Source organism: Ictalurus furcatus, chromosome 17, assembly GCF_023375685.1.
Source record: "Ictalurus furcatus strain D&B chromosome 17, Billie_1.0, whole genome shotgun sequence".
Classification (NCBI taxonomy): domain Eukaryota; kingdom Metazoa; phylum Chordata; class Actinopteri; order Siluriformes; family Ictaluridae; genus Ictalurus; species Ictalurus furcatus.
Genome location: NC_071271.1, coordinates 10,673,187 through 10,699,750, shown reverse-complemented (window position 1 = coordinate 10,699,750; position 26,564 = coordinate 10,673,187). Strand labels below are relative to the sequence as shown.

At 38.8% G+C, this 26,564-nt stretch overlaps 1 protein-coding gene across 2 annotated transcripts in view; it reads right to left on the bottom strand.

Annotated features, from left to right (window-relative positions):
* Positions 1 to 18,042, bottom strand: part of tpst1 (tyrosylprotein sulfotransferase 1) — a 46,385-nt gene extending 28,343 nt beyond the window's left edge. For both annotated transcript variants that reach the window (XM_053647917.1, XM_053647918.1), the window contains exons 1-2: positions 17,875 to 18,042; positions 4,236 to 5,245 (exon numbers count right to left, since the gene is read on the bottom strand). In XM_053647917.1, coding sequence (XP_053503892.1) covers positions 4,236 to 5,065 — 830 coding nt within the window. In that variant the 5' untranslated portion in view covers positions 5,066 to 5,245; positions 17,875 to 18,042. The remainder of the gene's footprint in view (positions 1 to 4,235; positions 5,246 to 17,874) is intronic.
* Positions 18,043 to 26,564: the final 8,522 nt, after the last annotated feature.

Here is a 26,564-nt window from a genome sequence, read left to right as displayed (position 1 = left end):
AACAATCCCAACATTCTACACATTAAAATATATAAATATATATAAAATAAGATTTTCACCTAAACTGAGGAGTGTATATACTATACATCTTCATTCAAATGCAAGTTATACATACATAATTTGATCCAAAGTGATGTGTAGATGAGGACTGATGTTGTAGTGTCAACGTTACAATACCAACCAACTTGGAGTGTGTGTCTGTGTCTCAGTGACTATACTGAGAGTATTCAGTATAGTCATGCTGCTTGTGTTTTTAGTGAGTTTTAAATTATTTCCAAAACATCATTCAAAAGGTCATTATTGAATGGACAGCGAGTTTGTGGCCGCAGTAAAGTTGCTCAGCATTTGATATTCGCCAGACATTCAGCAGCACAGACTCTTGTTAAGAATAACAGAACATGCACACATCAGTTAAGCTACTATATTGCCTTTACTCATCTTCTGTCTTCTAATTTCTCCACAGAAATTAAGATCTGCAAACCGTCCGGTTTAGGACATTAAAAGGAACTAAACTAAAAAAAAGAAAAGAAAAAGAAAAAAGGTTTTTATTAAAGTTTCTCCCTTTTTTACTGTGCATGTTTTCATTTTTATAGACTGATTCTGAACAAATCAGTTTACTCTGTTCTGACTTGAGGCAGATACATCAACGTCTTTCATTCCGACTGAGTTGTGTTATTAATGTATAATATGGTTGCGTGAAAACATAGCTAGAATTTCTACTGTTATTAGATAAAACGAATACAAATATATAGTAATTAAAATAATGGAGAAAGCCCTTGCCAACTGATGAAGATGAAGTGTCGCCCAGATGAGGATGGGTTCCCATTTGAGTCTGGCTCCTCTCAAGGTTTCTTCCTCATATTGTCTCAGGCAGTTTTTCCTTGCCACCGTCGACCCTGGCTTGCTCATTAGGGATGAACTCATAAATATAAAATTTACAGCTTGAATTTATATCTTTCTATAACACTGCTTTGTGACAAGAACCACTGTTAAAAGTGTTATACAAATAAAATTGAACTGAATTGAAGAGTAGTGTGAAAGTCTGGCATCCGGTGTCCGTTGCAATTTCCTCCAGAGGATGTTACAACACGGCATACAAACCACTGTTTAACTGTCCAGAAACTTAAAAATCAAGTAGTAAAGTTCTCATTAAAGCATACAACCCTGATCTGTACAACTAGCACAAGCTACAACGGTCAGGAATGCAGTTGCGAGGCCAATCTACGCCAGGCAAATAATATGTGAAAAAAGTAACAAAGCGTGTATACTGCTCCTTGTTACAATTCCCAGCTGCTCCAGTCTACTTCTTTGGCTTGGTTATATTGTGAAAAACAAGCACACAGGTTCAAAGGTTACTTGGCAACTTTCCCTTGAAATTCTGTCCATTTACATAAAATTGCTGCAAAATTTCATTGCCAAGGAAATTCATTCATGCACCAGGTTTGGTGTGTGACAGACTTTTAAGGTAATCTATTCCTCCATTAAGTGAAATAATTTTTTTTCATCAAATACAGTAAATCACTTCCAGGAACTCAATCCTTCTTGGAATAAGCTACTGGCCTTGATACAAAAGACAAACATTATGAAAAAGATACACAACTATTCTCTTAGTCTTTATGTTATTTCCTGCCCCCCCACCCCCCACCCCCCAGAATCTCTGAGAAAGAACAACTACACAGATAACTACAACATGGGTCATCAGCATGCAGTTATGGGACGTTTAAAGCCCTCTGCTGGAATTATGCCTGCTCCAGTGTCCATTTCAGAAGAAGTTTCCACCCAAAGTAAAACGAGAAAGGACATTTACAGTATATGAGATAAACACAAGCACGATCAATTTTATAATGTGTTTCGCAGAGCAATTATTTTATCCACACTGATAAATTTACTGACTCTGACAGCGAGCGAGATGAAAGGCAGGCCTGAGTGCCTCAGGGAAAAAAAGAAGGTGAAACTGAATTCTTGAGCAGTGGCCTGAGCGAGAACAGAGAACCGCACAGCCTTTTCAGCCTGCATGATTTTTATTAACAACATTTTGTATTCCTTTCTAAAGATGACATCCAGCCAGAAGCCAAGTTTTTGCAGAGGACTGGGAAGGGACTGAGGAGGAGGGACTGAAGTGTTGCTATGTAGCATGACCCTTTATAGTTTTGATTCTCTAATGAAATTTGATTCTTTAATTAACCCAGAATTAGCCTACACACTTTCACAAATTTGTCACCAACACTTTATGGGTAGACCTTACACCAGTGGTGGCCTTTAGGAAAAATCTGCTCTGGGCTGCCTTTATTATCTGCACTGCCAGGAAACAGTAAACTTTCCCTTGTTTGACATTTGGGACTGGTCATGCTTGCTTGGCCCTGAAGCAAGTTAAGCAATTTAAGTGCAACCTTCACAGACTGAAAATTATCAGGAGTTAGAGGCTGGATAGATGGTATTACTACACTTATACAACACTTATACACTTAAAAACCCTCCATGTACAAAAACCTTCTTATACACAGGTCTTAAATTAATCCCCCATAATTGATTTAGGAAAGCTTTAATTCCATTTACAAGCTAAATAATCAGCTCTGGTGTTTCTAGGAGATCCACAGTTAAATGCTAAGCTACTGAAAACATCACACTGCAACAAGATGGAGAACTTGGCCTAATCACTATTCTTCTGCTTCCTCCTATTTGCCAATGACACAAGTCCAAAGTCCCAACCCTTATCCCCTGGTATGCTTACAGCTAAATCTATCTCAAATCCCCAGATTAAAAAAAAAAATGTTCCAGACTGACCATTTCAGATTTGCTTCATAATTTCCTGAAATAATGCCACTATTCCCAATAAATATTGTGCAAAATTTCAGGCTTGTATCTGCATTAATTTCTGAGATCTAGAGTCTTTAATAAGAGGCCACAGTCCTAATTTTACTGTAAAAACGAGTGCTACAGAAAAAGTAGCAAATTCTCATAATCCATTACTTACACTATGACTCATGCTAAACGTATGAAATTGTCTGGGATTTTTGTCTAGTGTCAGGGCGTCTTTAACTTCTAAAATAGACATGTAATGAATGTCCTACAAAATCAATATATAACAATAACTGGTGAAAATGCTACACACATCCATTACATGTCCAATATGAATAAGCATATGCATTTAAAGCCTCTATATCTCAGAAATGACTGCAGATACAAGCCTGAAATTCTGCACACTATTTATTGTGAATGGTGAGATTATTTCCAGAAAAATATGAAGCAAATCTGAGAAAGTATGAAGTAAATCTCAGTTGGGAGGCCTCCATTGATTTCACATGGATTATACTTTTGTTTCCAAAGTAGTAGATATTTTAAGTTACATTAACAAACACACTTAAGGTTAGTGTTAAATTACAAAATGTCGCTGAGACATTTTCACTGTTGTTTTTAATGATGAATTTTGAAGATGAACTGGCTATTGTAATAGTCCCCAAATGTAAATACAAATTTCGTTTTTAAATCCAATAAAATGGTAAGCTGTTTGCTGAGACCTTAATGAAGCTACAAAACCATAATGTAGGGCACAAGAAAAAACTGTCAACATCCTGCCCTACAAGACACCAAGTGTGATAAAATCTCTGAACAAATATTAAACAAATAAGCTTGTCAGGCCTTTCTACTATGGTTTTTATACGAGCATAATACATCCGCTTAATCCTGTGCAAAGGAGTTCCGCTGAGAGCCTGTACCAACATGTTTTAACAGTATCAGGAATTCCCTTAAGTCTCACTGCTAACAATCAGATAATGTAGATCTTCTAAACAGAACTGCACTTTTCATTTTTACTTCTCAATTTAGCAACTAAAGAACAGACAGGCATGCAGTCCAACATTTAGGACATGCCACAAAAAAAAACGTAAAGGCACCAGGCACATGTATCAGAGCTATTTAAAGAGACTAAGTGTTTAAATGAAAAGAACAGCAGCCAGAAATCTTAACTGAGTGAGTTAAGATGAACCAGACAAGACAAAAGACAAGTCACTGTCTCAGAGGCCAGGAGAATTAAATGGGTATTAGGTTCGGTTTTAGTATTCTTCTCTAGACTGTAATTACAGCAAAACAATTAGGCCTAGTTACCCAATTAAAAAAAGTGTCTAATAACAACCTTTATATGACTTCTTCAGAAGAGAAAGCCCTTTATATGAACCTTTTCATGACTTCTGCAGAAAATAAAGCCCCACCTCCCCCACCTACTTGCAGCCACTTACTTGGAGAGCGATACACCTCCTGCTTTCCCAATGAGCTCCTCGTGACGCAGAACAGCTTCATTCCAAGGAATGTTTAGGAATTTCAGCAGCGTCCGCATCCATTTCTCCGGATGCAAGACGAGCTGCTCGTAGTGCATGGGCAGGCACTTGTCGGCCGCGTCCAAACACTGAGTGTACATGGTCTCTATGGCCCGGTTCCACTTTGTGAGGCAGTCCCGGTAGCTGCTTAAGTCAAAGCCAGCGATGGTCACTTTGCGGGAGATCATGGAGTGGACGGAGGCTCTGCCGTCACGAATCATAAGGATAAATTTGGCGCGTGGGAAGATCTTCGCCAAGTACGAAAGGGATTTAAGGGCAAACGGGTCCTTGTTGCACAGGTAAGTGGCGGGCTCACCATGCTTCACAATGATCTCCAGCAGGAAGGCCTGCATGGCTGAGTCTAGCACCTCATCTGTGACACCAGCTTCGTCCAGGCGCATTTTCTCACGTCCTGAGCGACTCCACATCTGCTTCATGGCCAGGATGCGGGGGATGACGCGTGTCTCTTCACCGCAGCGGACATCGGGGTGTGCATCCAGCATGGCCCTCATGAGTGTGGTGCCACTGCGAGGAACACCTCCGATGAAGATGAGTGGCATGTCCTTGTTGTAGACAAAGGGGGCGCTAATGTTCTGTCCAGTGCGCAGCGTAGCATGCAGGCTGCCCAGCAGTGGCTGGCTTCGCTCCTCTCGCTGGTGGCACTCCATTGCGTGCCGACCCAGGTAAAATACTGTTACAGAGCTGATGACCAAGCAGGCCACCAGCAAGTTTTGCTTCAATTTGCCGATCATTTTGGGGTCAGAAAAGGAGCCAGGGATGGGCCTGTGCCAGACAGGGTGGGGTTGTAGATGGTGAAAAGGGAAGGGAATGGTTGAAGATGGCACCCGCTTTTCAGGACTCCCTGCTGAAGGACGGGCGTAAATCAGGATCTTCTCCGTGCGGCTCTCGTCGAGTTCCCAGCTCCATCAGGCCTGCAACAACAATCCAGAACAGAACCCAGTTTGATACGGAATAATGACATTTGTTCAGGTTTATTCATTTAATATGCTGCAAATAGAACGAATGACTGAAAAAGAAAAGGAGAGAAGGAGCATACAGAACTTCAACAAACTGAACAAGCAGAACTGAAGAGAAGTGCAAGATCGTAGGATTGAAGGATAGTAGTTTGATATGACACACTCATCTCATCCAGTTTTTGATGTTTGCCTCTCATTCGAGGCACGGTTTTTGCATGTTCTCCGGCACCAATTCAGAGGATGCTTGAGCTTAAAGTATTTTGACTGCTGACTGCTACATAGATTTAAAGGCTGAGTGGTAAACTGCACACAATAGGCAGCACATGTAAAAGTTTACCACACACTGCTGGCTCGCACTCAATGGTTATGTTGTGAGGTTTTCTCCTGTGCTTTTCTTTGACCAAAGGGCCACACACTGCCCTGAGCAAACTCCATGCAAAAACACACTTGTGGAAGTCAGGAATAGGAGGGTATAGTAGTAGATCTAGTAGAACAGCTGGAAGTCTCGATTTCCTATAAATCTAAAGTAGATAAACATATACGCCAAATAGTACTGCCCATTTCTCATGCACAGTTTGTCTTTTTTAAATCCCTTGATTATCATGACAAAGGATAATGTGTGGAATTAAGTTTTTTACACTTAAAAAAAAATAATAACAAACATCATGCACTGAGAATGTTTTCTACTTGAAAAAAAACCCCTACAATTAAAGGATTTTAACTTAAACTCCTTCTTTGTGGACATCTAAAGAAGCGAGTATAGGGTAACAAATGTTAATGTTCTAAAGTGGTAAATAATAATTAAAGAGGTCCTTTACAATACAGTGGTCTTTTCTATGAGGAAAAAAAACATTATCTATAACTGCTGGGGCAAAATATGGGTTTCTGTGAATTGATGTTAACTGGAGGATAAGATTTTTTTCTTTACCTTCCCACTTCTTCATCACAATCCTTAGCTCTGAAATGCATTATATGATATCAGCACTCTTCTGCTGTTGTTTTCTTTTCTTTTTTTAAATGGGAGTCTGTCCAGAAAGACTGTATTAAGCAGAATTAATCATTTAATACATGCAGTTGCAATCAAAATGATTCAACCCCCATTGCAAATCAGGTTTATTGTCAAAATGTACAGACTTTCAGCTGTTTGCAATGAACAAATCAAACAAAAGCAATTGAAATAGTTCAACACAACGGATGCTTCAAGTGGTTTCCCCAAATTCAACTGAAAATGCAACTTATAAATTATATATAAATTATAAGAAGTCATTATAATGACTTCTCCAGTTACAGTTTTAAAATTATTCAACAACACAAATTTGCAAAACAGCCGTTGTCTCAAGCAAACATTATATTATATAGTCTATTCAAAATCTTGATAATTTTATAAATCTAAGTTCACATGCAAATTGATACAGTCTGACACTAAGAAGTACCAAGCCTTCTTCAGGTAGCTGTAATGCAGCTAGCAATATATTGGGAATTTTATGGTTCTAGAAGAATCTACAAAACCAGCTTCATCAAAAAAATTCCTGCTACTCAACCCAGCAAGGAAAGCAGTCTTTATTTCTAGATTCCCTTGAATAACAATATAAAATATGAAGCTTCCACCACAAGACACCCTTGTCTTGCCTTCCTTCTCAAGGGGAAATAAGCTGAGCAAGAATTAAGTTCATGAGCTAACATATGTAACGACAGATGCAAATGGATTATCATTAGGCACATTAATCAGATCAATATAACGCTTACCTAAGCCAAGAATATGAAGAGTATGGAACAGAAAATCCCCCATGACCTGACTGAGCGCTTTACCGTGCCACACAATGAGGAGGATGGTGAGGAAAGCAAAGAAGAACCCAAAGATTAAAGCTTCAGAAAAGCATGTTTTGAACGTTAAATCTAGATGAAATTTAGATGACACCTTCATAACAAGGTCTGTGGAAGTATCACAAGCCCTTCCTGAAAAGAAACCACAAAGCACAGTGACTGAACTGGATAAGTGAAGGAATTCAAATCATGTGTGTCGGTCAGACAGGATCAGACAGACATACACACCATCGGCAGGTTTGCATACAAGGAAAAAGCACTCGGTATAAAATATGACAGTAGATGTTACTGGCTGTTACAGGAAAAGGCTCAGTGCTGCAATTCTGTACAGGGGAGACTTCACCATATTTTAACTATAGATGTGCTGGTCATATCGAAACCGGTGTTTTGTAGAAAAACTGCACTGCTTAAAAACTTCTGTTGTAATAAAGTGTTATAATAATGCGTTAAAGTAAACCCCCTGCAGTGCCTTCATATGTTTAAGCCCGAGAACGTGACTCATGATATGTGCTGCTTCATTTTCATGAAAGATGCAAAGCATTCTGGAGTTGACTGTGTGATACCCGGAAAGACTCCAGCCTCAGCGCTAAAATGTGATCTGAAGCGAATACATCTTGAGGTTTATATTTGATATGGATAGTGGATTTTGAAGTGTGATAATAGCTGTAGTGATTTCAATGTTAACCTTTGTGTTCTGTTCAGGTCAAAATGACCCGTTTGAATTTTTTTTTTTGCAAGGCAATCTGCAAACTGACTTCAGCCAAGAGCATGTGAGATTGGTGGACGGAAACGGGGGCTTCCAGGCGTGATTAGTTAATATCGAAGTGTCCCAGGTCAAATCATTCGAGATTGGTTAATCAACTCCTCTCCCATTTCATTGGACAGGAAAAAGACTGACCGTCTGCTCTTTTTGATAACTCATACTAATGTATTCCACTGTTAAATTGCATGGTCTCGGCCCCATATATATTTCAGATCTCCACTGCTTTCGCTCTTCTGCACATTCGCTCAGATCCTCCTCTTGGTTGTTACTTACCATTCTGAAGTCACGATTAAAAACCAATGGTGATAGGGCCTTTTCTGTGATGGCACTGAGGCTTTGGACTAGCTTGCCCCTCTCGATCAGATCCTCCCCTACAACAAACTCATTTAAATCATCCCTTAAAACTTCTCTCAGGCTTATTTATAATCTGCCCTGTCTAGCTGCTTATTCTCTGGTCTTAGTTAGATCTGGTTTGTTCTCTTAGAGTAATTATTTGTTTACTGTATATATTTATTTTAATGATCGTTTTATGCCCTATTTTAATGCATTTCGTATTATGCATGATGTGCAGCACTTTGGCGAACAGTCATGTTGTTTTAAATGTGCTATAGCAGGGCTGCAACTAATGATTATTTCCATAATCGATTAGTTGGCCGGTTAATTTTTTGATTAATCGGAGGAGGGTACTTTCAGTACCGTTCTTTCGTTTATTTAAAATAAAATCTACAAACTAAGTGATACAAATATAAACTTCAGACTAAAAGTTTACACAACTGTTTGTCCAATTATATAAGACTGAAAAGAACCCAATACACACACACACACACACACCAGAAAAAAAAAAAAGAAAAAAAAATATATATATATTATTCATTCAGGACTGTAGTTTAATTCAGTGATTTTGTGCATCCTTAAAAAATAATGCATAAATACTAATATATAAGTTTATATTATATAATAGTATTTATGCATTACTTTTTATAAAAGGTAACGCTGACATAAACAGTAAACTGAAGAAAGTTATTGTCGGTGACTCTGGGTATCTGCTAAAGCTAGCGGCGCGACATTACGTGCGTGTGATGTCACGCGCCGTCAACTAGGAAGCCGCTTATACTTCCGGTTAGTAAAAAACCCGTTAGTATTATATTTGAGATGATATTACCTTTCTAAAATTCAGACACTAAACGGTAGAGTATATAGTGCATAGTGTAAGTGTATAATACTTCATTTGGGACACAACTTTAGTATTCATTTTCCATGTTTTTGGAACAGAAGTAACATCGTGAGTAAATGTACCCCGTGCCATGCAGACCAACTAATCGATAATGAGATCTGTTGGCAACAATTTTCATAATCGATTATTATCAATTTTATCGATTAGCTGTTACAGCTCTAGGGCTATATAAATAAATTTGATTTTGACTTAAATTGCGGTCAGTACGTACAGACTGACACTGACGTCTGAGAAATAAAAGAGACCGCAGGCTCGGCTGGCATCGGTAAAAGCCAGGGAAATGGTGGAGTTCAGATATAAGGACATCAAGGACATGTACACTGAACATAATGAATATGCAGGAACAAATTAATTAGCTTTTGTGTGCCATTTTACAAACATTAAGATTTAGTGCAATCTATCAGGAACAGCCACTCTTACTTCACACTGCTACGGACAGCTTAACGATTGTCACTGGCCAGTAATGAAAAAATGAAAAAGCTGAGAACAACCCAGCTGCTGCTGTCTATCCAGCTGTCTAGCAAGAGATGGGTTTGGCTCAGTGTCAGAGCTGACTATTTTTCTTCTAAAATATCATCACCAGAGCACATCAAACACATAAAGCCATTCACGGACCTTGTAGATATGAGAAAATCCTGGGTTTGATGGAGAGAGACCCTGAAGTTGAGAGATTCCTTAGCCAATGGATATTCATACTGGAAGGAAGGCAAAAAAAAAGAAAACAGACTCCACATTCCAAAATAATGCTTGATTAGAAACAGCAGGTTCTTGGCTGAAGTGTTGATGCATTAACTGAAAAGGCCATTCTCAAAACAACACACTGGTCCAAATTAACCCTAAATCCAAGCAAAGGTAATAAGATGCAGAACAAATGATATACAAAATCTAGAGCGTAACCATGAAGCAAAAATAAAGTTCCACTGCAGGGACATTCAAATGTAAACATCGACCCCAGTCAAACATGCCATACCTATACTCAGACAAAAGTCCATATCCTTATGTAGATTCAATTCTATCTGAGAGGAACCAACCCAGGAGGCCTTGTAACTGATTTACTACTGTGGTCAAGCAGTGTTTGCTCTCACATTTCATCCTGGTGAAACTGAAATCAAGAAAGTGTTGGTATTAAATTAACAGCGCTTCTTCACTTCTGTTACGGATATCCTCATTGGATTTGCCATTGATCTGTTTGGTAATTCTCCATGGGCCTGTGCGGCAACCGGACCACATCAACACTTAATAATGAGTGCTTCAGCCAGACATCATAGGCAACACGTGAAGGGTCACTCCTGGTCTGTTTTATACAAATGAGGAGAGGAGAAAGAAAAAATAAGATTCTACTGACTCAACTCTAAAGTGGAGAGATCAAGAGCATGACTACAGTATTTCCTATGAATCATTTCTGGATTTTGAGGCCAACCAGAATGCCTTCTTGACTAATTTATAGGAAATGCAGATTTCTTTTTCTCATTTCTTTTCATTCTTGCAGTTTCTCAAGAAGATCTCTAAACCCAATATCTTCTCCTGTAACACAATGACCACTTCTTTGAAGGCCTCGTTGTAAGCAAAAAAAAAAAAAACCCATCATGGCTCTCGAATATGATTGGTCAGAAGCTGTTGATGAATTTTCAAAAACCAATTCTGACAGTAATTCCGGCTATAATATATATTCTTATAATGTTCTAATACATTGTTGATTCTATAGTAACAGCTAATTCACAGGGACAGCAGACATGCCACATAACCTAAATCTAATAACAAACAGGTTATTTATTATTATGGCAGTGGTGGTTTAACGGTTAAGGCTTTGGGTTACTAATCTGAAGGTCGGCCGTTCAAGCCCCAGCACTGCCAAGCTGCCACTGTTGGGCCCTTGAGCAAGGCCCTTAACCCTCTCTGCTCCAGGGGCGCTGTATCATGGCTGACCCTGCACTCTGACCCCAACTTCCTGGCATGCTGGGGTATGCAAAGAAAAGAATTTCACTGTGCTGTGACCAAGAAAGACTCATTATCATTATCAAAGAAAAAAAATGACAATGTTTCACTGTAACAGGACAAACTACAATTTTCAATTTTCTTATTAACTTTATGAGAGAGACAAAAACAGACGCTGGTGAGAGAATAGCTGTTTAAAGCTGTTATTATGGGATAACAGGAACTAAGTTGGAATGAACTAACTTGTTAAGATTCCACAACATTAAACGCAACTAATATAAACATTTTCAAAAAAACATGACGTTATTCATTATTAAAAATGTAAAAATTGGTTGGCAAATCTCTGTGGCATAAGAGCAATAAACACTTAAGGACATGCTGTACATGAATATAACCAGGGTGCGATTTGTGAAAAAATCAGGGGGCGGGGGTTTTTTGGAAACGTTTTTATTCATGAACATAAATCTCGAACCACAATGGACCTATTCATTTTTTTTCCCCCGACTTTGCTTTTATGCCATTCATGAATGCAGAGTCGATATGGAGCCTCCCTTGAGTACATGGACCTTAATCTCTAATGTCAGAGCACGCTGTACTCTGAACTGACCCATCTGTGTTGACAGCAAGCCACTCTCGACCTTCTCTCCACTTAGCAAAGCGTCCTGGCTCAATGCAACCACCAACCATAACCTCAGAAGGCAATATGTTAGCTTGTAAGCCTGAGGTGTTCATCGTATCGTTTGCGTCGGCATGGGAGTTCCCCTCAGCCTGGGAGTTCCCCTACAGTAACTCTTGAAAGTCTCATTCTCAGTTGTAATATTTCTAGGAATTTTTTGTAAAATACGACGATATGTTGAAACAGACTATTGGTGCTTGGTGATATTCTGAAAAGCCGTGCATGGATTAAGGTCACTGGAACCAGGATCATCATGTAATCTAGACACGGTGTCTTCTCTATTGACACAAGAGCAGGAACACTGACAGTGAAAGTCCATGTCTGATTTTAGTGTTGTTTGCACGCTGCATCATTTTACTTAGCTATATTTAAAAACCTCTCTATTTTAGGTATTTTATGTGGTCTATCGGCAAAGTGGCATTAATCACTGTGGGGGGAGGGGGAGAAGATCCCCCACTCACCTCGGCAAATCGCGCCCAGAATATAAGCCACTTTACCATAAGACCATTTTAATTTTATCAACAAAAGCAAACCATTACAATCTGTGGGTTTAGCCACATTTTATCCTTAACCTTCAGCCCAGGCATTAATTATAAATACATCAGAACGGTTACATATTGCTTCTTATCGCTACGTATTATGCACCTTTTTATACAGTCCACTCTGAAAGTATCTGAATGGCAAGGACAATTCTATTGTTTTTGCTAAAAATTGGAGACATTTGAGTTTGAGATCAAGATGAATAAGAGACGACAGGTTGCATATCCCTGTATTATCCAATACATTTACATCTAGCGGTGTTAAACAACTTACAACATGGCACCTTTTGTTTGAACCCACCCATTTTTCAAGTAATCAAAAATATTGGACATGTGACTGACCGGTGTTTCCTGTTACATTGATTGTTTAAACAATTAATAGTTCTGAACATATTCTTGTTTTCAGCCCTGGGTTTCACTTGTGAAGACTGCATTTGTTGTTAAAAAGGATAAACCAACAGGACGACCAGAGAGCTGTCCATGGGAGAAAAACAAGGCATTTTGAAGCTGATAAAAGAGGGAAAAGTCGATCAGAGCCATCGCACAAGCATTGGGCATATCCAATACAACAATTTGTATTGTCCTGAAAAAGAAAGAAAAACACTGGTGTACTGACAACCAGATATCAGACAGCAGGTCAGCCCACAAGGGATATGCAACCAAATATTAAGTGTTATTTACTTTAATTTATTTTAAGACTCTAAGTTCCTATACTTTTGCTCAGCTAAAAAATTTGGTGGTCTGTCATGCTCAAAGTTGTTTAACACATCTCTAGATGTAAAAATCAGGAAATGAAAACTGAAATTCTGATCTATCATCTCATATCCATCTTTCACTCTCTAACCCAAATGTCTTCAGTGTATTGCAAAAATATTAGAATTGGCCTTGTCACTCCAATACTTTTAGAGGGGACTGCATTCTATGTTTGGTCCTGAGAAACAGAACTGTACCAGGAGGTCCCTCTAAAAAATAATAATAATAATAATAATAATACAGACAACTCAGTGACATTCTGCTGTTCTGTTCAATACTAAATCTGAAATATTGACCAGCTTCATAAAAATGTATTCCAGATGTTGGCCAAACTCATCTGTTGTTGCTTAAGGAAAGGCTAGCAGCTTTTAATTACAGTCAAGGCATTCCATAATGCTACGATGTCAAAGACCATAAACAACTCAGCATGGTGCCATATGACTAAGCTTCGGTCAGATGCATAATGTCAGCGATGTTATTTCTCCAGTCATGATACATTTATTGACATAAATTATAATAGAATATCATGTCAATAAAATCCCTACTATATTCATTATATTTAGCACATCCTCAAAGATCAGTGATCCAAATAGTGTGTAATCAGTAACGAATAAATCATGAAATTGAAAGTAACGTATGACGAATAGTGTGATACAGCACGTACAGTATTTTATTCCTTTTATACCACAGCAATTGCCAGCAATAATATTATTATTCTTTAAAGAATGACACATTTTATCTGTTTAAAGTTAAATTTAATGTCCACAAAACAAGTTACTTCCTGTTATCACTTATGTTATAGCAGCTATAAACAGTCTTTTCCTCAACGCCTCTCATGGAAGTTAATAAGACCCCCCAAAATAAATAAATAACTAAAAAAATTTATGATTTTTTTGATGTTACAGACATTATGGAAAAGCGCAAAGTCCTCTGTCCTGAAGACGTTCCTGTTGCAGAAAACTTACTGTTACAAAGCGCTGACACCTGAGACCCCATCATTTTAAATAAATCTTTGTTAAATAATGGCAAGGGTTTTTTTTAGTTCATTTATTTATGCATGCCTCACACAAGCCCTATAAATTAGCTACTACTATAGAAACAAAAACATAATAGAATAAACACATTAATATAAACCTACGATTTGGATTACAACCGGAACGACCGTCAGAGCTGCTGTTATAGAATAATTCATTAACATCTACTGATCAATCAGATTTCAGCATTCAGAAGCACTGTGGGGTATAATTAAAACACATCATATCTTTAATTGAACAACCGATCTGTAGTGTCACAGACGTTCCACATACGCATGTGCTCTTTATCAACACTGTCAACATGAACTAATGCATCCCGAAGGGGCTAGAAACCCATGAAACAAAACATATCAATCACTGTTGCCTTCCAGCCGCCTCGTGACCTGGTCAGCACAGCCATATTTAATGGGAACATACTGATTGGCTGGCCAGACCAGGCCAGGACAAAATGTCCTAATCAGAATAAATCACCTATATACAGTATAATGATCAACAAATTGCCTAAATAGGAATTCAACCTTTAAATAGGAATGAAGAATTCTTTTAAAAGTTAGAAAATGCTGACACTTTTAACCAGAAGGCAGTTAACATGAACACACAGCATGTTCAGCATTAATTTTTGGTACATGTTTGTACTTATAGACTGATGCTGTAATCTGAGAAAGAGAACGCAAACTCGACTGGCAGGGAAGTGGTGGAGTTTGGAAATGAGGGCACCAAGGACAACATGATGATATACAGGAACAAACTAGATTGCTTCTGTATTGCGAGTTCAATGCCATCTATCAGGAACAGCCACACTTCCTTCACACTGCTACTGACATCTTAGCGACAGTCACTGGCCAGTAATGACAAAAGGAAAAAGCGAAGAACACAGCTGCTACTGTCTATAACAAAGTGAAGACGAGGATCACAAACAGATCGCAACAATGTCAGAATCTCACTCTTTATTCTTTTATAATATGTTTATTGTGGTTAGCTCAATGTCAAATCCGCCATATACATACATATATATAAAATGTATGTTTTATATATATATATATATATATATATATATATATGTATATATGTATATATATATATATATATATATATATATATATATATATATATATATATGTGTGTGTGTGTGTGTGTGTGTGTGTGTGTGTATATATATATTATATATAATTATATTTTATATATAAGTAATATCACCAGAACACATCAAACACTTCGGACAGGTAAGACATAAAGCCATTCACGGACCTTGCAGATGTGAGAACTGAAAACCGAGCTAATTAAAAGAAATCATCAGGATTCAAACGCAAGCTGATGGAGCTGAATATGCTACTCTATGCCGGTAGGTCCAATTAGGAACAAATAGATGACAAAACACATTAAGTCACATAACTTTTAACACCCGTGTGTGGAGTAGAGACGTCGTGACATTGGCATGCGTTTCCTCACAGGTTTAAAGTCCAGATTTCTGAGCTCTATACAAACAAACGTAGCCAAGTAAACACAACAAAGCACTGATTTTTGGTCAAATTACCATCAAGTACTTGCTAAACTGTCATCTGGAAGAACTTCCTGATTCAACAAGTTAGTCAATAAATTCAACCAGAAGACTGAAGCCTGTAATAATCCTGAATAATAAACCACCAATCATTTAATTCAGGATTTCCTGACTGAGGGTTCTAAAAATTGTAAAAATATATATTTTAAAATATATATTTTTTGACAAGTTAAATTTCTAATAATAAACAGATCACAAACCATGTTCAGCCATTTATTACAAAAGTTTCATTTCAAGTTAGCCTATTTAAAGTCTCAATGGGTCATTGAAGGGGTTCAGCTGACAAAAAAAAGAGAAATTAGAGATTCTCCAATCCCACTTTTTCATTATCGATACAGTACAGAGATTAAAGCTTTAAGTATTACCTTCAAGTACATGCTTAACTGTCATCTGAAAGAACTTCCTGATTCAACATGTCAGTCAATAAATTCAACCTGTAGACTGAAGACTGTTATAATCCTGAATAATAAACCACCAATTGCATAATTCAGGCTTTCCCAACTGGGGGTCCTAAAAGTTTTAGAATAATATTATAATATTATATATATATATATATATATATATATATATATATATATGTAAAATAAAAGTATTATTCTAATATATAAAATTCTAATAATAATTCTAATAATAAAAGGATCACAAACCAAATTCAGGCAAGTTTAAATTTCATGTTAGCCTACTTAAAGTCTCAATGGGTACTTAAGACAAATAACTTATGTTGAAAGGGTTCAGATGACAGATGTTGGGAAATGAGCGATTCTCCAATCCCACTTTTTCATTATTGATACATTACAGATAATAGAGCTCTAAATATTATCCAATACCAGTTCAATACTGACATTTTTTTTTATTATTATCCTCTTATAATTATGTCAATTCTGCCCGATAACGATCAGTGTTATACGACGGCATTAAACTGAAACATGTCTAGAGGCAATCTGTTCTTCCAACAAAGACAATCCTGACATTCAAACCTTTCACTGAATGACACAGTTTGAGCATCAGAATGAGACACAATGATGAGTGAATATGGAGGCGGCATGGCGGGCGACATAGTGTTACCACTTCACAGCTTCCAGGGTCTCCAGTTGAATCACGAGTTCGGGTTACCGTCTGCGTGGAGTTTCCGAGTGGGTTTCTTCCAGGTTCTGCTTTCCTCCCACCTCCCTCCCGTAAAGCATGTCTTGGCTAAAATAACTTGCACCTAGCTGTGAATGCGTGCCCTGGTTTATTCCCGCATTGCACACAGTGTTCCTGAGACAGGCTCTGGATCCACCATGACCCTGACCAGGATAAAGCACTTACAGAAGATGAATACATGAATGAATGATTGAATACATCAGACTATAGACAGGTCCAAAACTGCACAACTGGACACACACACACAACAAAAACGCACAAACGCAATGAACGTACCCATGTTTATTTGTTTTTACTGTACACTGAGAACTAATCTAAAATACTCTGTCTGTTCTGCATCATCGGACTTACCGACTGGTTAAGTATGTTATGAATGGATTAAAGCTGTATAATAACAGCAGGTCCGTACTGCAGCCAGGATATAAACATGGCAGAGTTGAAGTGAGTTGAGAGCAGCTACAGGAACACAGGATGTTCATATGGAAGCTGTAAATATCAGTGTAAATCACCTTTTCACCTAGATATAACGGAAAGGACATCTTTAAGCAAGATTTTTTTTTTGTAGACTAGATAGCATGATTCAACTCACACACACACACACACACACACACACACACATAAAAAAAAACAACAACCCTGCACAGCTCTGTTGCCTGCCTCAAGGAAACTGATGCAGACTGCAGTTCAAGCATTAACCAAACTTAGAGAAATGGAAAACATCACCAGCTCCATGCATCTATTGATCAACTCGTTTTCTTATTCCCTGTGGTTTGTGCAAGCCCTGCATTGTTTACGCAACCACCAGAGATCACAACAAAGGTGATGAAGTGGTGATTTATTTATTTTTCCCCCCTTGCAGTTTTTCCACTACAACTCGACATTGTCCACACTGACAGCCTGCTGTAAGCTCCTGCGCGCGCTTGGAGCTTCAAGCCTAGTGCACATGCACGCGCCATCATCTGATGGAAACAAGGAACTACTGTAATAAAATTATAATAATAAATAATAATAATAATAATAAATAACATCAACAGGAGGAAATCCTGGAGGATTTGGAGCACCAGCAAAGAAGCTTTCATGTCGCGTAATTCTGGTCTAGTAACAAGGAATGAAACTGTAACCCACCTAAAGCAGAAGATCCGCCTGTGGAGACGCGGCCAGATATTCAGGCATCAGATCTGAGGCAGAAAACCCCGACAGTCGCGCTTTTTCCCATCCGTTTACCTTTCCTCTAAGCGCAGGAAAAACGCGACATTGAAATCCTCTCGCCTCTCACCATAACCGTATCACACAGAACGCGCGTCATATTGGCTGGGTTGCCAAATCTTCCATACTATACATCTTGAAAGAATATTACACATTTTAAAACTATTTTAACAAACAACCGCGTTACACTGAAGACTCAATAAGAACTCTTAACAACTGACAACACTTGAGTGATCAGTTGCATACACATGTTAAAACCTCACCTGGATTTGCTGTCAAATTATAAAGTTGATCAAATCAGGGCTAACGCACAACACGGCAACTCGGCTCCTGCTGGGTGAGTCTAGCGGGACACAAAGATCTGATTGGATCACAGATCTCTGACCGTGTTTGTCTCCAAGTATGTGATTGGTGCAGATATTGAGGACAGCGCTAGGCCCCGCCCTTTGTGGTTGAATTTCACAATGTAGGCTCACGGTGCGTCTTGTGTTAAAGAGACAGCAGTTTCGACACACCGACGGTAGTTTTCACAAGAGGAACAGTCTGGAAGATGTAGAGCTGTAGTAGCTGTTTCACCAAAACTGGTCAGTTGGACTTTCAGTCAGTCTGTGTTGCCTGGAGGTCAGATTCCTGTTCTTGTCTGACAGGAGTGGATCCTGAGGAGTGGTTCCTGCTGGTGTAGCCCATCCACCTCAAAGTTCAGCGTGTGGTGCTTGCTGAGTTGCTTTTCTGCTCACCGTGGTTGTAAAGAGTGGTTATATGAGTTACTGTGGACCTTCCTGCAGTTTGAACCACTCTGGCCATTCTCCTCTGACCTTTCTCATTAATAAGATATTTCTGCCAACAGAACTACCGCTTCCACACCAGTGTAAACTCTAGCGCAATGGTCACCAATCCTCTTCATGGAGATCTACCTTCATCTACCTTCATGGAGATCTACCTTCCTGTAGGTTTCATCTCCAACCAAAGTGTAATACACCTGAATTAGCTGATCTAAGCTTCTTAAGGCAATGATTAAGTGGTCAGGTGGGCATGATTATGGTTGGAGCTAAAGTCTTCAGGAAGGTAGAGCTCTAAGAACAGGGTTGGTGACCACAGCTCTGGAGTGAGGACCACACTGTCTGGAGACTATCTTCAACTGCTTACTCCTTTTCAGGGTTGCGGGGGAACCTGGAGCCTATCCCAGGAAGCATCGGGCACAAGGCGGGGTACACCCTGTACAGGGTGCCAGTCCATCGCAGGGCACAATCACACACATTCATACACTACAGACACGCCAATCAGCCTACCATGCATATCTTTGGAATGGGGGAGGAAACCCCCGCAGCACGGGGAGAACATGCAAACTCCGCACACACACATGGCCCTGGCGGGAATCGAACCCCGGAACTTTGGTGTGAGGCAAACGTGCTAACCACTAAGCCACCGTGCACCTGCTCTGGAAACTACTGTGTATGAAAATGAGCAGTTTCTGATATACTCTGGCCCCACAAGCATGACATGGTCAATGTCATTGAGCTCAGTTTATTTTATTTTTTCAGATGTTTGATGTGAACATTTTGAAGCTCTAAACGTATATCTGCAGGAATTTATTCCATGTGCCGCTGCTCAATATGGATGCCAGCAGTGTCTATTACATAGAGAGAAAAAATTGCAGTATTGCAGATATTCATCCTGCCTTAATTCCTGCATAAAGTCCTTCATAAAATGAAATCGCACATATTCTCATAACTTTTCTCCAGTTTAAAGCAATTATTTGTTCTCTTGCCTTGAAATATCAATGAAATGTCACGTATCCGTATGTTACACAGTGCTACACATTTTCACGAAAATTTTTGTGCCGCTTAATTCAACTCAAAGGGAAACTGGAATGTTGCCCTGCCAATAGGGCAGTGGCGTGGATGTGTCAATCTCAGCCCGAAGCAGAATCTAGGTTTCTTATCTCTTTGACATTACAGCCTTCTGATTCTAAAAAATATACTGATTTTCTTCTTATAGGCCTGGGCACTTTCAAGCTAAAGTAACTTCTTGGCAAAATAGCCAGAGTAAGCAAATAAATCCTCAACAAGACATCTCAAAAGGGCAGATCGGACAGCCTTAACAAGACTAATGGTGCTTAATATGAAAGCCAAAAGCAAGAGTAATACTAAGCTAAGACCTGGAGAAGCCATCTAACCTCACTACAGAGCATATTCTTACATTGTTTTTGGCATTCTGCAAACAAAACTAACATTTCTCACTTGGAATACTAATTACTAGTATCACCCATCTGTTTAGAAATTATACTCATATAATAATCAGAGTGGGATTTAGTTCTAAAAAAAAAAAAAAAAGCAGTATGAGGTGGAGTAACTATTCTGTGAGAATTGTCTCTATTAATCCTGCGTAATTTGTTAATGCAGTAAACATGTCTAGTGACAGCTCTATTGTTAACACTCACTGGACCAATTTAAAATAATTTAACTAACAATGACCAATTAACCAAAATCTGTTGCAGTAAACCCACACCTATTCACCCTTAATTAAATTCCTCAAATCTGGGGTCTACTCTTGTCTGTTTTTTCATTTGTTTCTTGCCTCTAGTTAAAATCTTTATAAAAGTGTTTACTATTACTTCAGCAATTGGGTTTTTTTTTCACCTTCAACAACCTGCACAGACAGTCAGCAGAGGCATCACAGCATATTAGCACTGGAGAGGATACTTTCAAAAAATGGACTTTTCAATGAGACAAATACAGACAGAAAGATAAATGACACTTTTTATAGTGTAATTGTTAAATAGGAAAGTGGTCACATCTGTCATCTCCGCCTCAGTTCAAGGGAGCTGTTAACAAATCTGTGGCTTGCTGAGAACCTTGGGACTCGGCAACTGAACTCATCACTTTCATCACACTTCTCAGATGGCAAAGTTGGCGTTTTGATCCTAAACAGTTAATATACTGTACTTAATCATGCTAAGCTGTGCATTGTTATATACCAAGAATCCATTTAAGATTTCTCAGGCAGAAAATATCTCACACTCATACAGTATGTTACCTCAGTCTCCCTAGGGTATGGTTTTCTATGCATTTCCTTGTCTGGGATGTCAGCTATTCATATGCTGAATTCTCACCAAACAAAATGTGAAGCATTAGGGTCAAGCATGGCATCTTTAACAATATGTCTCTGGAGGCTGGAGGAGAATATACCCAGACTGTACTGTAAATTGTGGGAACAGATGGGAGTCCTGGGAGAATGGGAGGAAGTCAAAGCGTCCCACACCGTGTGGCCATATGGGCCAGCAGGGATGGAGTGAGATCAGGGGAAGAGAGAAAAACAAAGGAGACCTCCTGAGAGTTCTAAAGTCCTCTCTCTGTTGTAAAGACTGCTGGTTGGTGGCTGTATATGGGTGACAAATTAAAGGAAACTTTACTAGTGGCTCTTCTCACCTAAGAGGAAAGGGTCACTGCAAATCAATACGAGATTATTCCTACTAATCACCTTTATTCTGTGATGGAACTTTTTCTATCCTGATGGGAGTGATCTGGGTGGCTAGTGATTACTTTTGCCACCTCACAGCTCCAGGGTGCCTAGTTTGATCCTGAGTTTGGCTTACTGTCCTTATGGGGTTCCTCCTCCTGGTAGGTGGACTGGCTACTGTAAATCACCTTTTCATGTGAATGAGTGTGTGAATGCGTGTGTGCATGGGGCCTGCAATGGATTGGCACCCCATCCAAAGTGGATTGGGTAGGGTGGGAACACCTAGTGTTCCCAGGATAGGCTCTGGAGCCACTGCAACTCTGACCAGGATAAAGCAATTATTGAAGATGAGGCATGAGATTTCACTGTATGGTTTGATGAGCATGATGTAAATCATATGCTATGACCGTCAAGCCACTAGATTTCAACCTAACAAACACCTATGATAGATTTTGGAGGGACATGTTGCACATTTAAACACCAATATCTTTAAGAAGAATGGTTTTCTTCCCTAGTACAATTCCCGAAATTTCTAGAATCGATGCCAAAGCACATTGAAGCTGTTTTGGTGGCTCGTGTTGGCCCTACTCCTTATTATGGGTGGCTGTGGCACACATGGTAGAATGGGTTGTCCATTAATCACAGGGTTGGCAGTTGGATCCCCGGCCTACATGACTCCACATGCCGAAGTGTCCTTGGGCAAGACACTGAACACCAAGTTGTTCCCTCTGGCCTTGCTTGGCATGAGTGTGTGTGTGAATGGGTGAATGAGAAACAGTGTAAAGTGCTCTGTAGAAGTGCAAACCATTTACTAAGACACTTTATGTTGGTTGTTCCTTTGTCACCTATATGTATATGCCCTCCTCTATCTGCTCCCTCCACCAAAGGAAAGGGGCCACTGTAGGGCCACCACTGCTCAGATAAGATTTGAGTGATGGGATTTAATAAGATGTTGGGCCAACATGAGCTACCAGAACATCTTTAATGTGTTTTGGCATAAATTCTACAAGTTTCTGGAACTGTACTGATGAGATGAATCAAGCAACCAAAAGTGTCTGGCCAATGGCAGTGCAGTGATCATAAACTGACCATGATGGGCTAGGTGACAGTGACTGAATGGTCATATGAATATAATGTATGTGTATATCTGGCAGCTTTGCATGTAGGAAGGATTAACATGGGTTACTAGGTTGTTTTTTTTTAGCAACATATGAATAAGTGAAGTCTTGATTTAATTAAATGTGTTCTCATGCCTGGGCAGAATCTTGATTGAATAAATCTGTTTACAAAAAGATGTGAAGTGAAGTCAGTGTATATTCCTGCTGCCTAGATGGCATCCTGCTGTTCTCATCTGTGGTGGCTGATTACACATTCATAAACCCGCTTGGAAATTTTTCCCCCCCCCAAAAAAAATGTTTTTCATATGTTGTCAGACCTATGAAAAAGGAAAAGGAAGAGTTTGGAGAGTCTTGCTCTGCTTTTCAGTCAATGAGCTCACAGCACAGGATGAGTGCTCCAGCTGCATTCTGACCCCTTCCTGTAAAGTAATCATTTACTGTATAAAGCCTGTCTCACTGATTGCCAGATTTGTCTGCAATGAACTGTTTCTTTCCAACTATCCTCTTTTCCTCTCTGTATGTGAGAAAATACTTTCTGAACTAGCGAGAATAAATAAGCGAGAAAAGCAAGTTAAAATGCTGTTCACTTTATTATTCTGTATTCTGTCACAGCTTGTTGTGTTGGCGTGTTATAAACCACAGTCCCTGCAGAGCCTGAGTCATAATGCTTAACAAGCAATTTGGAAATCAACAGTGTGGCGACTTCTGTGAGAAACAATGCAAATTCTTTTCTAATTAAAACTACTCAGTGTTTCACTGAAGACAAAACTGGAGCCCTGAGTGCAACTTGGTCATAATGAGGAAGTTGTTGGCTGGATTCTTTTCACAGCCATTGATAACAGGAGACAAGCAGGGGACTGCAGACATAGCCTGGGGAGAAAAAAGATTTCAGTTTATAGCTGAAATAATATAACAAAGTCCAGACGGTAACTTTCAATTGGACAAATGTGGTCGATATAAAACATGTAAACTCTCATCATGGAGATTTAAGGCTTTCAAATGAATTGTAACCCCCAGGGAACAATCAACATTTCAGAAGAGAGCACATTCAGAGACTAGCAAACTCCGCACTTTTCTTCCTCTACACTTTGGGACAAGATCCGTTTGCTAATTATTGCTGAGCTTGATTTGCTATGAAGAAAAAAGGTCACATCAGATAAAACATTTTCCAATCAGTATCCAGTAGTTTCAAGAGTCCACTCATTCTTGATTCAGTTAAAGATCCATGACATATTCAGTGTGTATGAATGAATTGTAACAGCACTGTTGGTTGGCCAGAAGGTGTCAGTTAATTAATAATAAAAAGTAATAATAGGCAAATTGCTGTGGTATAAGAGGAATAAAACACGCCTGGACATGCTGTTATTGGAAAATAATCAGAACCACCCAATCATTGGCATCACATGACCCAACATTCAGAACTGCTTTATTTTTCCCTTGTCAAATGTATCCCATTAAAAGAGCATGAAACACTTGTAGGATCACTCATATCCCACTTGTTAGGCCAGTAGAACTTTGTGATATCAGTTATTTACTTGGATAAAAGTAAACAAATATTTACTTTGTGATATCAAACCATATAAAAAAAACCCCACAAAAATATCTCAATAATGACAAAACCAACATCAACCAACTGAAATCTGTAATGACTTCCTTTTCATGTTCCTTTTTTGACATCCAAACTCACATTTTAAAGATCTTTTACTCTTCTTTTTTTTTTCTTATGCACGTCAAGTTTCAAGTTTATTTCTCATGTGCACAAAATGTCAGAGACAATTGCACATTGAAATGCTTGGCTCAGGTACTCTACAGCTGTGCAATACAAAATAATACACATACATCAAGATAGAAGATAAAAGGGGGGAGGAGAGAGGAAAGAGGTGGAAAGAGCTTCTTTACAAATATAATATATATACACAACATATGCAGAATATATTAGTATGTATGGTATGCGTGCCTAGATAGCATGTATGTACAGTACAGTTTGTACACAGATCCGAACTGTAAACACTAGAACATGTGCAGTCACAGTATGTGAACAAGAGTGCAAAGGCTAGTAAAATAAATAGTCATTAAATTTGATGTGTAGCATGTAATAAATATGTCAATATATATCAATATATTGAATAATGTATTGCACAGAGACAGGACTTAGTCCTTAGCATCAGTAAAGTGGTAATAGTGCTCTTAGAAACATTGCAACATGCCCTAAAGTGACATGTGGAGAGATTGTCCATGAGTCTCCTTGAGTTGTCAGTGAGATGACCTGTGTGTGGGAGGTAATGGAGGCATGAGTGACAGAGTGGAAGAAAGAGTAATGACAGGATTACAGCTCGCTCGGAACTCTCACCAGTGCAATCATCTTGCGTTGCACTGGACCCGGAAGAAGTTAAACAGTTAATGGAACCAGTTAAAAACAGTTCATTCCTCTAAAATCTTATAGTGGAGCGTGCACAGGCCTATAAGGAGAATCTGAGGAGAATGAATCTGTATTTAAGAAACTGTAGCAAAGTATCAGGTAGGCAGTCTAAACTCTGTAGAAGGTGACCGAATGGTTGAGAGTTTAAATCCCAGGACAGTCCTTAACTGCTCAGTTGTATGCACTGTATTCCTTGAATAAAAGCAAAAACAAAAGTGTCTGCCATATGAGTAAATGTGAATTATTGTTGTACATAGCCGAAAGCCCATGTGACCCAGAAGGCTTTGAAATGTATAGAGACCAGCTTTAATTATTCCCAATGCATTTGAGCTAATTAGGCCAAAGCCTTGAACCTCTACCATGCACAGTAGCTCTCTGTGTGCTCAAGGAGACCCAGAGTTAAAAGACAACACACTGTATGTACCAGCAATTTAATTCATTAAACACCTACTCGCTTTGAGAGAAAGAGCCACCCACATCTTCTGAAAATAGTACATTACATTAGTGTGTGTCTGTGTGTTTCAATTATGCTCCCAAATACGTGTATATGAGACATAATATACGAGTTATTCACAATAAAGTAGTCCACAGAATAGTTCATGCATCGAGACAATGCACTGTGGGCACACAAAATAGTTTGTTTATCAATCTTCTGTCAAAAACGTTTTTTAAAAATCTGCATAGAAGTCTATGAAAAAACAAACAGACATGGTCTTGAGATGGCCTCGGCACTGCAGATCAGTTTACGCACTTCTTTGTGGCAAACACGCACTCTAACCCTTACTACCACAGAATTAGCACACGGTCTCTCCAGTTTAATTGTGGTGAACTGGGCTCAGGAAGGTGACACATCTGATCTTCAGTTGCCCACTGAGTGAGTATGCTTCTGAAACAATCTGGGGGCATTTAGTGAAATAAACCAGGAGCAGCATATTTTACAGGAATAAAAGTGGGACTGAATGATAAGCTACACATGGATGTAGGGCTGGCCGATATATCAATATAATATGGATATCGTGATAAATGATTACGCAATACACTTTTCTGAGATGTCACTGGTATGGTATTTTTTTGTTTTTAATAATTACAAATTAAATGGTACTGGAAAAAAACCATAATCTTTCTCATTGTAGGCATTAAAGCAAAGTATCGTCAAAGTCAGTTTAACAGATTTTTATTTATTTTAATGCTGTTTTTCGGACAGTTTGTTGGCTAAATTATTTATTGTGATACACATCGTGTATCGTAGAAATGTCCTCAAGTAACGTGATACGATATTTTTGTCACATCGCTCAGCCCTACATGGATGACTAAGGTATTAACAGAAGATGCTCAAACTATAAAAGCCATAAACTTGAGCAAAGGCGTCGGCTGGACAACTTGACATCATTTCCAATGCTAAAACATATAGCTTGGTTCTTGACCATTGAGTTTTAATGTTTTAGAATGGGAAATAAAAAAACCCTCATGAAACCCATTGAGTAAACATGTCTGCCAAATAAGGAGTAAATGTAAATGATTTGTGCTCCAGATATATTAAAAAAGAATACCATGAAGCATAGGAGTTAATTACAGTAAGTAAAAGCACAAAGTCAGAGTCACAGATTAGCAAG